Source organism: Frieseomelitta varia, unplaced genomic scaffold (assembly GCF_011392965.1).
Source record: "Frieseomelitta varia isolate USP_RPSP 00005682 unplaced genomic scaffold, Fvar_1.2 scaffold_352, whole genome shotgun sequence".
NCBI lineage: Eukaryota > Metazoa > Arthropoda > Insecta > Hymenoptera > Apidae > Frieseomelitta > Frieseomelitta varia.
Window position 1 is genome coordinate 242,551 of NW_025110093.1, and position 12,969 is coordinate 255,519.

Sequence of the window (12,969 nt, forward strand, 5' to 3'; positions counted from 1 at the left end):
ATCCATAAACTCGCGTAAATTCGCAATTTGAAAAACCGTGCGGCGAATCGGCCGGGAAACACTCTGATTTATCAACGCGATCGATATCTCTCGCTCTGTATCGATACGGGGGAGAGGTGCGGAATGTTGCACGCCCGGCGATAATCAACGACGCTTTCTCGTTCGTTTTTCATTTAGCTGCGAAACAAGTATTTTATATGGAAACTGATCGATCAATTTACCAGTTTTTCATACGGCGATCGTCCACTTCTTGTTTTTTTTTTTTTTTTTTTTTTTTTTTTCCCCTCCCACTAACAGCCCCGCTGCATATTTCCAGCTGATCGTATTTCTCTGTTACCGAACGAGTTTTGTTTCGTATTTAGGGAAAATGGAAATCGTTATTAACTTAGGAAATTAGCAATCTCTCGTTTCGCGTTCCATAGCGTTCAATCGTGAGAATTAGAAATTCGAAAAATAGAATTTTCGAATCTGTTCTACTATTCTCGTAAATTCGAGGAACTGCCGCTCTGATAATTGCCTCGAAAGCCACCAAAACGTAAACGTAAACGTGCATTAACAAAAATGATAAAACAGCAAATTGTGTGTGATTTCATGGATCGAAGAACAAAGACCGCAGCGATGTTACAAAAAAAAAAAGAAAATAATTCCAGAAACTCGCGAAGCAGCTCTAACAATCAGCGGGAGCAGAGACAAAACCCCGACACCGAGGACAGTGTCTCTCGCAAGCTTGGTGAAATCGGTGAAATCCGCGACGGTGAAGACGGTTGGTTTGCCTATAAACCGCGTAAATTCGCAATCTGCGAAACTACGAAACGAGTCGGCGAAGTTGTGATTTACGGCGCGTTCCGTCGCCCCGTACACGGGACGAAAGAAAAGGGATGGCCCGGGTTGCCGCCTACGTACACACACACACACACACACACACGCACACGCACACTTGTACACGTGCGACGAGGGTGAAACGAGGGTGGGACGACGGTGGGCGTCGGTAGCCCGGGAAAAATGCGATGTCGCGTGGCCCGCTGCTTCCTCGCTATAACTTTCGAAGGAAAATTCACGATAATAGAGACTACCGCCTGTGAATTCCGCATGCAAGTGTGCTTATGCCACTGCTCTGCCCTCCGCGAGCTCTCCTTTTCACCGAATCTCTCCGGCCGTAGCCTCTCTTTCCCCTATCCTCTTCCTCCCTATCCTTCTCGCGGCACTCCTCCTCCCTTTTCTCGACGGCGCGGACGCGGGATGTTTTTCCCCTCTTCCTTTGCGGAAGGACCCCGGAACGACGTCCACGGCGGGCTAAGGGAGGCTGAGCTAGACAAATAGTCGCGTCGTGAAATACCGCCGCCTCCTTAAAACTTTAAAGTGTTTCGAGTAATCCTGAGGCGCGACTTTAGATCACGGGGTATCACCCACCCACCTCGTGTACTCCAACCCCTACGTTCCGCCTCTTTCCTCTCTTTTCTTCTCCTTCTTCTCCCGAAGATTGCTACGATTTTTTTTTTTTCTTTTTATTTTCTACTCTCTGTACGGTTGCGGACGTGGCGTGCACGAAGACGTTACGGCGAATCGAATACAAATGGTCGCGTCGGCCGCTTGTAATCGGCTCCGATGAGCTTCACGGAGAAAGGCCGTTGCTCCGAGGGGTTTGATCGCGCTGCAACGACGATTTAGAGTTTGCTTTTATAGCGGCAATTTGCACTGAACGTCCGCCATTACGCGGAGAGGCGGTTCGTACGATACTCCGATCGTATATATATATATTTTTTTTCTCTCTCTCCACCCGCCGACCTTAACCGCGATGCGGCTTGCGTCGTTAAATTGGATTTAAATCGCACGGCGTTCGGAATGAGGATGTATAGAGCGTAGACGAGCGTGGAAAAACTCCAGGTTTAACAGAAAGAACTTTCGTTCGAAATATCGGGTGAAATTCCGAGGAAACACAACGCTAACCTGGTTCGACGATCAGCATTACAGTGTCCGTTCGTCCCTCGGTCGGCCTGCACGAGTATTTCCCGACGTCGCGCGGCGTCACCGTCGCCAGAGTCAATTCCGAGACCGTTCGTGCCGCGCCTCTTTCTGTCTCCACGCTTATTCCACCTCGTGCAGCCTGCGAACAATGCAAACAGAGGAAATGCAACGTGAAATTTGGTACACAACGCAACGCAACTGATCATCCTTTCCCATTTTCTGTTCTTCTTTTCCCGCGTTTTCTCTGGCGATGCCGATGAAACGTGAACGGTTACCTGGTTACGGCGCCAATCAATCCACGAATCGTTAAGTACATATTTGCAATTAATACCGTTTTATCGCGAGAGAGAGAGAGAGAGAGCGCGCTTTCGCGTGCGCGCACACACACACGCACATTTACATCGTACGCACCAGTTGTTGACCGGACGAATATCACGATCGAAAAATGTCGCGAGTGTGGAAAATTAAATAAATCTCTCCGGCTCCGACCCTCACGCGAAACGTTCGCAGTTTGTAATTTCGTAATAAATCTGCCGAGATGAATTGCGCGTAGTCTGGTGGCGGATAAATTTTCAGCTGTTCGCCCTATCGCGGCCTCGATCGCGTTTTTCTTTTTTTTTTTTCATCCCGCTATGAACCGATTTGAACGTTCGTTGTGATTACTTGAATTTCGTTGCGAATGAAAAGAAAAGGGGAAGAAAGGTTTTAAGTTTCGTTCGCACCAAAAATGATTTGTTTCAAAAATTCCCTCCTTTTTTTCTTTTATTGTTCGATCGTGTTTTCAATCTCTCGAGGCGTTTAAACAGAAATCTTGCAAGCCAAGAGGGAGGGGTTGGAAGTTCGCGCGAGTCGCGTCTCCCTGTCACCGCGATGATTTACGATCGTACTTCTTTCGTTCGGGATGAGACATTCTCGAGAAAGAGAGAGAAAGAGAGTAAGTGGAAAGAGTTGGACGTCGAAAGAAGAGGACTCAGTGTAAAAAATTTCATTAGAGTCCGTCTCTGGAGAAGACGCGAGGCTGTATTACCTGGAATGTTAGGAGTTTGTTATCCCGGAGCCATTGCACCCCTCTGATGGGCCGAGTCTGATACGGGGACAATATGACGCACCTCAAGGTGATCGTTGACCCGGATGGCACCCTTTGCTCCCGTGGGCCCATTATAGCTGCCACTGGCGCCGTGCTCTCGTAACCTGCAAGCCATGTATGGACAAATATCATACGACGGGCAGCATCTTTTGATGAAAAGTTTCGTTTCAGATACGGTTCATGCTTGCGCTTTTGCGTCACAGTTAGTCATATGAAACATACTTCTTTGAAATTTACTACGTTCTCCGAACAATTTAGTGGGTTGGATCGTACCTTTACGTTACGATTATTTAGAAAAAATGATTTGGTAAAAATTTCATATGTTCCAGGCATAGTTTAGTGAGTTAAAAATATCTCTGAATTGAAATTGTATAAAATACACGATTCAACGCTAGAACTATCGACGACTAAAGTATAATATTTATAGCAAAGGAATTAAAGTGCAGGGCACAAGAAGAAGTTAATAATACAATAATAATACAATAATACAAGAACACAAACTTGTTAACATGTTTCATTAAAAATACACTGTCACAAATACGTAAAATTTCCACGGAAAATTCAAAATTGATTATTTTGACCGCTGTGGTAGTTCTAGTGTTAATAAAAATATAGCGTGTTCTACCGATCTCGTGAAGTCATGAAGTCACAACGATAGAATCTGTTCACTGACACTTCAAGACCAATCATTCATTATAAATGAATCTTTTTGCAGAACAATTTAAAGAAGAACGTCCTCTTATTATAAATGATACACATATTCTTCGATAGTGTAATTTGAACAATAATGTCGTCAACGTCATTGACCCAGTTTAATCATCGGTACCAAAAATAAGAGACATATCGCTCCATCTTCCAAATCTGCGATATATGATTGATTAATGAATGAAATAATTTCCGGAGTCGTTCGTGCTCCCTGAAACAATAACTTGGCGAGAGATCATCAAGACCTTTGCGAGTTTCGTCCACTCGAAAGCTCCGTTCCCGTGGCGTCCCGTTTGAACAAAGATATCCGGGCCGGTGTGCGTTTGAAACAATGTTAAACAGCTTATGGGCCGGAGATCCGAGAAGAAAGTAATTACACGGGAGAGAGTAAAAAGAAAAAAAAAAAGAAATGAAAAAAATGTAAAAAAAGGACGGAGCGTGTTTCATGCCTTGGCTGGCTGAAAAAGTAGATTCATTAAAAACCGCGTGCGGCACGACTTCAGTCGAGATTTACGGAACGATGTGACCGAACGAGAAACAGGAAACTCCACTCCCCGAAAGAAACCACCGGGCGCTAATAATTCGTCGCTTTCATTTATCCGAGCCAACTACTTGGGTCGAATTAATTATCGCTAAGGAGAAAAATACCGTCCGGCGGTGGAGGTGGGAGGGGGCCGAGGGAACGGCAATTCATCTTAAAATCCCGACAAGTTTTTTAATTGGCAGCAAGCCGAGTCGACTTGTTACTATCGATTGTTGCTAATTGACACGATCCTGTTTTAATATTTCTCGCCGTCGTCGAACTGAACGCCAACGTCCGCCGCGTAAGAAGAATCCACCGTTAATGAACCGCTATAACACGCGCCATTAAGGACGAGTCGGCGACGAGTGTTACGCGATAATTTTAATTAATGAGAGCGTTGGCTTTCTCCTCTTGAGAGACTGCACACGGGACGATGACGACGACGACGATGATGACGACGACGACGACGGTGCATGCGACAGCTTTACAAAGTAAAGCTTTTCAACCGGTGAAAGAGAACATGGCAGCGTAACACGCCAGGTTTTTTCTCCCTCCCTCGCCTCCTGCAGGACGCGGTACGTACTGTCAAGTTTGTACGTTTTAATTTAGAGGGTCGGCGCAAGTGGCCGTTTAATATGCGTGCCACCGTGAAACGACGTGTTCCTCTCTCGCGACACGACGCCGTGTTTCGTTCGCCCCAGTTCTCGCCGAGAATCGAACCGGGCCGACCTCGCGCCGAAAGGGAGATCGATCCCGAGAAACTTCCCTCGACTTGCCATGTTGAATTTAACAAAGATGGAAGGGCCAAGGGAATCTTCTGAAGTGTGAAGGGTGTCTGAATCGTCAGGAGTAGCCTGAAAAAAAAAAACGCCCTTTGAACGCCTGAAGACACCGAAGACGGCGAGGAGGGATCACAATTACAATTCGAGACTCGGGGTCTCGCTGTATCGGGGCGCGACTCATTTCCAACAGACTCCGCCGGTTGGGAAAATAAAAAGACACCGAGGAGCAGGAAGTGGAAGAAACGAGGAAGAAGAAGAGGAGGAGGAGTAGAAGAGGCTCTGCCTCGTCGTTCGTTTCAGGTAGCTGGATTCCCGAGCCCGGAAATTGCAGTTTGAAGTGCGAAGAAACAAGAGAACCGTCTCGCGTACAGGGACAACGGGAGGCGGTCTAATAATTCATTACGAGGCGAAAGGGAAAAACAATGGGCGTCGGTGGCTGCGCGTCTCGTAAGAGACGACCCTACACCATGGTGTATGATAATGTCGGAACAAGCATACATTATTCAGCGCGATGAAGACAGGGGCGAGAACGAGAGAGAGAGAGAGAGAGAGAGAGAGAGAGAGAGTCGATGGTCGAGACTCATTTAACGCCACGTTCCCTAGCTACAGGAGCTCGTGGAAGCGGCAGGTTATGGCCACGCCAGGTGACGAGGAAAAAGACCGACCGGTAGAACCGGAGGAGGTTTTCCACGACTACCAGGATTAAGGATAATCCTATTAGACTTGAATTAATCCCCAGGGAACTGCATTTCACCTCGGCGAAATATTACGTTATGCCGTTATTACTGTACACGGCCGCGGCAGCCTGTTTTTCCTTTACCGGCTCCCAGCTTTCTTCACGGCGCGTTCGCCGCCCGCTAACTTCGATGATAATTGCCCCACCGTCGCGATCTTTTATTATTATTCGACGGCGCCTGCTACGCCTCGCCGCGCACTTCGTGGCAAATGGAAAAACAGCTTGGTCCTCTCTCGAGGAAATAATCTTTCCGACGCGGTGGCTTTTTCGAGAATTTCGGACGAAGTTTATCTCGTCTTTCCGGTACTCACGTCGGAGAGGGTAATTTGATTTCGAGCAAAGCTGCAGCTCCATGGCGCGATTTTAAATTTGCGATCTTTCAGAAAACGTCACCATTTGTAGCCAAGTTTCGCCAATAGTGAGAATGCTTTCTACAGACAAAAAAAAAAAAAAAAAAAAGAAATTCTACAAGCGTAACATCGCTCATACATTATCTGCCATTATCCGTTATTTTCCCATCTCTCGAGTGCCATCTAAAATAATTTTCGAAGGAAACACGGCGCTTATTCCACTGTCGTCGAAAGTTTCGATTGATCAATCATCGATTCGCAGCTGTCTCCCCTGTCACTGCGCGAGCAATTTTCGTTAAAAGCACTTTATAATCGATTCTCAGTTGGAGGATATTTCGATCGAAGCGCGGGGTCGTCGCGACGCGTTGTTTTTCCGCTGCTCTTTAAATTTAACCAGCGTCGATTCGAAGTTCAAACGACAGGGGAAGAGAGAAGGGGAGGGTGAGCTTCGGAGAGTTGGAAGCAATAAAGAAGAGGACAGAGAAATCTCGCGTCCCGAGGATGAAATGACGGAACTTGGAAAGAATTATGAAGCGTCGAGGAGGAGCGCCGTGAAAGAAGAATCGACGACAGATCCCGGCCGTCAAAGCCAACGAAGAAGCGCACTTATCTTTAAGTGATTGATGTCGACTGGATCCCGGCGGAGGAATAAAAAGCCGCCTGTCGGATGATTTTTTAACGGGGCAACGATGTATAAAGGTGTCACGACATTCCCTCTCCTTCGCTGCGTGGGAAATATATCATGCTCCGTTAATAGGGTCGCCTAGTTACCGCCGGGAAAATAGACCGACGTTTGGGAAATTTATCAAGCTATTTACCAACTAACTACCCGGTTGCAACTTTCATTTTTAATTCCACGTAGCAAACTCCAATTCTAAATTCTAGCAGCTGGTGTCTATAATCTGCATTTAGCATTCGAACTTGTTTTTACGAATATAACACGCGCGTTATGTATTTATGACGTATGTCTTTTCGTAATTTTTAGATTTATTTCAAGCTTCATCGATGTAATTACGTCGGTTCGGTCGTAACGTTCATGAAATTTTAAAATATTTAGCATCGTGTTACACGCAATACAGAAGTCAGTCTATGAGAATATTTTCGCGAGACATTGTACTCGATATTTGATGCTTTATAAGAAACGTGAATGGGTCTCTAATTAAAACAGTTACCAGATATTAACGCTCTTCCTGCCAGAAAATTGACATTAGTGGAAGATCGTTTCAACGAATGAATCTCCGTCTGCGTGTCTACTTTCATGAAAACTTTCCACAAAAGTTCCCATCTATATTTATTGTATTTCTCCCTTTCTTTTCTTTTCTTTTCTTTTCCTTTTATTTACGCTCGTCGAGAAAGTTTCGCCGGATATATCCGAGCCATATAATTTCGGGCCAGTTTACGAACGATTATGAAAATTTAAATTCACACAGTCGAGTGTTGTAATTAGAAGTGGCGGGGAAAACGTTGGGAAAATGTATTTGACGAGTTTCGCGAGTGATTAATGTCCGCGGGATTTTCACGCAGGCCATCGCGACATCGAAACATCCACTAATTTGCTCGTTCGAAAGTTTACGATCGCGTAATGCGCGCAAGCATACCGTGACCCGCTCGCGTTACCATCGCAAGAGGACCTCGTGTAATTTGCACGTGGAAAAATTCAGTTTCGCAACTTCAATCGAGGCACCGTCTGAGGAGTAGGAGGTCGCAAATGCGATTTAAATGTAGCCGGCGCGTTATCTGCCGCCGAAACAAACGCGACGAGAAGAATAATTGTATTCGTAAGGAGCTAAGGAAATCCTCTTTGGAAAGTTCCGCAAAGTGTGAAGATTGTATTTCTAAATCCTCTGAAAAATTGGATCGATCGCGGCGTCTTGGCGTCTTGGCGTCTGAATTACGAATTTGTGTACGCTGTCTCGCTCTCGTCGCCAAGATGGTATTCCCAGTGTTATGAAATTAAAAGCGGATACTGGACCGCGGATTTTTATGCGTTCGTAGTTTGAAGTTCGAAGGCGCAGGAATTTACAGAAAATATTGCCAACTCCCAAACTATCGTCCGTCCAAGCTCCGTTCGTTGAATTATTTTTACAAATTTACAAAACCATAAATTTATATAAACATCTGCAGTTTGTTTATTACAGCAGCACAGTCCGCAGATCACGCCAGAGATTTGACGATGTGGGGAAAAAAGGGAAAACAGAGAAAAAAAAGAATTTTTTTTCGAAATGTTGAGATTAATTTTATACGAATAGCGGACATGGAAAAGCTTCCAATGAAGTTTCGATTGCATTGTCGATGCGTGTATATCAGCGCGGAGTGTCAACGCGCGAGCGTAGGGCGAGGACGCGCAATAAAACAGCAGAGGGCGATTTATCGTTTGAGTTTTGGTTGAAAATATTTTTTAATCATCCCCGACGTGTATGAAAATATCAAGTTATTCAGCTATTCCGTCCGTTGACGTTGTTCCGGCCGATGTCGGTGGGTTTCAGAGTCCCGATTGGTCGGGCTCACGCTCGCCGCTGGTGGAAATTAGACGGCGGGGAGTCTTCGAAATTTATCCGCGCGTCTATTAAAATCCCCGCGGCACAATGGCGAGGACAGCGTTGGAAACGGAACTAATGAAACCCCTTTCGCGCCGGTGTACTGTCACGACGGAAATAAACCTTCGGTTTTCCACTCCGTGCTCACTTACTTATTCGCGTCTGTTGCGAATGCGGCTCGTCGTAACCCTCCGGTTTGTCAGGATCTGAAAAGGAACAGTGGAGACAGTGAGACATCGGAACGACGTGCTGGACCATGTGCAAACAACAACTTTCTAACTACAATCTCACGTGTCGCGAACTGGTTGCTCTTAGTGGTTCGAATTGTCAAAATCGTAGATCGTTCTCGATCGCACGATTTGGAAATTCGTTTAAAATCCTATCTCGTCTTGGCAATGCGCGTATACAATTGATATACGATCATAAAAAAAGAAAAAAAATAGCACGTCCCCTCGAACTTTCCGAGCGATCTTGCTGATTTAACACGACCGAGCGTCGTAGATAATTCCTCGAGAGACGATTCAACCGGCTCTCGATCGTTCGCTCTCTCTCTTCCAAAAATTACATTCATATTTCCAAGTATTACCATATAATTAAAAATCGCTGGCTCGAATGCGGCGGGGAAATATTCAACGAGGTTAGGAGTCCGGCGAAGCTATTAAACGAAGGCCAGCTTAAGGACAATTCAATTTAGTGGGCGGATTTAAATAAAGAGGGGACGGGCCAGGAAGAAGAGAGGGAGAAAGAGAGAGAGAGAGAGAGAGTGGAACTGCAATTACCTCGCACGGACAGCTGAACAGCATACATCATTTTCGGCTCGGTGTTCACCTGGCATTCGTACTTGCCGGAGTCTGTCTTCCTGGCGTTGTCCAGCCTGAGTGTCCACGCGTCGCTACCCGGTGTGTGCTGAGGCCCGAATCTCGTGTCCGAGCTGAACAGGGTGTTCCCGGACGTGAGAATGTGAAGATCCTTGCTCCTCATCCAGGACACCTGAAACAAGGCCGCGGACGCCGTTGAAATTACACCGTAATGGAATTACGCCGTCCGGTGTTAAACACGGAGAGTCGCCTTCGACTCCCTGTGCAAATACTTCTTAATTACTTTTCTCGATTAAGGGAAACGATTGCTTTTGCCTGGCTTTTCGACCTTTGGAAACTGGAGCGAGCGAATTTGTCGAAATTCATGCTCAACGATCGAGACGAGAGCAGCTCCGAATCGTGTAAGATTTACAAAATTTTACGAAAATTCAAACGCCTGAAGCGTAGACTCAGAATTTTCGAACAATCTCTCCCGGCGTCGAGATGAGAATTTACGGGAACAAAGGCAAAGGGAAAAATTCGGCAGAGACAATGGCGCGGCATTAATCAGTTTCGTGTCATTTAGATTCGTCGGTACGCGTACGAATGCGAACGCGGTTGCCTCCCTCGAGACTGCAGCAGACTACGAGAGGCAGAGGAACGCGCACTCGCGCCCCGTAAATCAGCGCACTGTTACGACTTATTTCCTTTCCGCCTCGCTACTTTACACCCGTGTTACGAGCGACGTAATACATAACATAGTAACGTGTTACGACGTCGTTACCTTATGGCCGAGATAAAGGATAGAGACTGTTAAAAAGAAAGTTCCGGCCGCGGCGGCCGGGTGAAAGAACGTCGTGAAAAAAAAAAAGGGAAGGAAGGGAAGAGACGAGGAGGAGTTTGATGGAGCGACGCGTGAAAATCTCGATGGTTCGGTGAAAATGCAAGCGAGTGCAGGCGAAACGAAAGAGATGGCGAGGGAATGTAGTCTCTCGTAGTCTCGTTTTCTTTCAGGTAAAATTTTACTCGTCAAGAGTCGAGAGTCCGAGGATTGACATTCACGCCGGCATAGTTTCATTAGCCGGCAGGCTTGTTTCAACTATTTAGTCGCCGAACTACGCCGCGGTCTGAGTTTACAATGTACAGTGGTCGATTACTCTTTCCTACCGCGGAGAAATGAAAATCGCGATCTTTTTACGTCACTGGCAACGCGCCATTAATAAAACGCAGCAATGAACCGGTCCGGCAACTCGGCCGGTAGTTAGGAGCCACCTTTGACATATCTTATTGCTCCGGGCTAAATAATTAATCCTCCTGCCCCCCCCCCCCCTTTCCGTTTCCACTCCGTTGTTCAGCTCGGAGACGAGGAAAGAAGGGGGCTGCAACGGGGGGAGTGGCGAGTAATGGGAGTTTACTGATTACTCAGTTAAATTCACGAGTTTCCCAACTCGCGAACTATTTCCTACAGAGAAAGCCCCCCCCCGCCCACCCCGCAACTCAGTTCATCAATTCTTATGAGTTTTCCTCCTGAACACGCCGGATGCGTCGCCGTGAAGAATTTGATCCTTAATTCGATTCGTCTGCCGCTGGCCGAGGACGACTGCACACCCCTGCTGCTCGAAACTTTTGTCTGTTTCAACAGCGACGATATACGAAACGAAAGTTTATGCAACAAAGAATCAATAAAGTGTTAACACCATATCGACGTACCGTTGACTTCCTATCGTTACGATGGGAAGAAACTATATGTGTTAATTTTTTTTCATAAAAAAATTACTTTCTCCTACAATATTGGTCATCAACATTGGTCATCAACATCGCCACTATTAATTGTCGCGCCCGAGTTTACATTCTACCTTCTCGATGCTTTCGATATTTTCAAAATTTTAAAGTTACGACAACAAATATCAGGCTTTTGCGATACAATGAAGCCTCAACTGCAACTGAAGTAAAATATGTGCAATTACTGCACTTAATGACGTCATCCGTAGATAAGGTGTTAATATGCATGTTAATATACATATTAATTGTACTCGATAATCCACGGCACACGCTAAATAATTCAGCTTAACAGGAAGAAGCTTCTTCAAGTTTGACGCAAGTGTTCGTAGTTCGATTAGCCAGGTGCCTCGGTGAAAAACGACTTAATCGACGAATAACAGGGTGTTAATAATGCAGGGTACTTAGGCGAGGCGGCGACGCGTCCTACCGGAAAGATACGAGGAGCAAGCAGAGGGAAGAAGGCATCCGGTTTGCAAGGTAGCCTCTACATAATTCCCTCTGATTATCCATTCCCTTTTCGGACTCTCGTTCGTCTTGTTACCAGCGGAAGTTTGCGCGATCCTCGTCGACGAGTAGCGCGAACCTCTGGTACCGAGGACGCTTCAGAAAGGCGCGCCAAGTTGCTTTTTTCCCTCTCGTTGCGATTAATATTTCGCGCGATCCTCGAAACGACGACGCGCAGCTTGAAATGGCCAAAAAGAAAGGGCGTAGCTTCGTCGAGCTTTCGTGGCAACTGCCGAAAATACTGCACGAAATCTGCTCGCAGTAGACCAGCGGAGTTTGTTCAACATCTTCTTTTCTTTTTCTTTCGTTCATTTTCGTATCCACCGAGGTGAGATTTCCAAGTATCGCGACACGAAAGAGGGGTTTGCTGTAACGATCAAATATGGTCAGTGAATATCGTCAGCTTATCCGATCGTTCGTATTTTTCAACGTTGCGCCAGATCGAAACGGTGGGATATTAGATATCCGACTATCGGACTGCGGTCATTTATGATCCGCATCCAGTTATCATTTTCCCCCATTGGTCGTTCCGCGGGAATGCGAGAGTATGAACGATCGACCCGAATGATTTGTTGTCGAGGACCAGAGAAAGAGGGACGAACGAGAGGTAGGAGGGGGGGAGGAAGGAAGTGGCAGCGAAACGGCACAGCGTGCAAGACGAAGAATCTAAATTGCGATCGTTGCGTTCGCGCGAGCGGCCTGGCGATTTTTAATAATATCCACGGGTACGGGATCGAGGCGAGGGTCGCGCGACGTTTCGTTTCGCGGAACCGCGGCGATGCAATAATCCAACGGTGACAAAAAGAGATACCGGTCGCTGGCTCGAATACATTCAGCCAACCGTAAATTTATCGCCGTTATTAAAACAACCGTGGCGATACGAGCAACGCGCGGTGCCCGCCGAACGAGCCGTGGATATTATTCGGAGAGGCGAACAAAAGGAGCTGGGATTAATCGGTAATTAAATCGACGCCAGGTAAACCGCAATGCGTCCGATACGCCCGCTTTTTATCCACCTTCTTCCACGCTATTCCACCATCGTTTTTCTTTTTTCTTTTCTTCTTTTTTTAACATCGCAGCGGTAAGCTGGAGAGATGTAATGGCGGATTAGTAATTGAAGTTTCATCAAGTTTGTTCTTCAAAGATCAGACACTTGAAATTTGAAGGCACTCACGACGTGAACTTGAGAAGGGTATCGGTA

At 46.3% G+C, this 12,969-nt stretch overlaps 1 protein-coding gene across 3 annotated transcripts in view; it reads right to left on the reverse strand.

The window, feature by feature from the left end:
* The window catches only part of LOC122530679 (fibroblast growth factor receptor 1-like), a 121,673-nt gene that overhangs the window by 11,487 nt on the left and 97,217 nt on the right, over positions 1 to 12,969 (reverse strand). Inside the window, exons 4-7 of one of the 3 annotated variants that reach the window (XM_043657837.1) lie at positions 9,465 to 9,675; positions 8,838 to 8,891; positions 2,993 to 3,156; positions 1,948 to 2,104 (exon numbers count right to left, since the gene is read on the reverse strand). In XM_043657837.1, the coding sequence (XP_043513772.1) occupies positions 1,948 to 2,104; positions 2,993 to 3,156; positions 8,838 to 8,891; positions 9,465 to 9,675 (586 nt within the window). The remainder of the gene's footprint in view (positions 1 to 1,947; positions 2,105 to 2,992; positions 3,157 to 8,837; positions 8,892 to 9,464; positions 9,676 to 12,969) is intronic. The other 2 variants (XM_043657839.1, XM_043657838.1) reach the window with 2 other exon arrangements.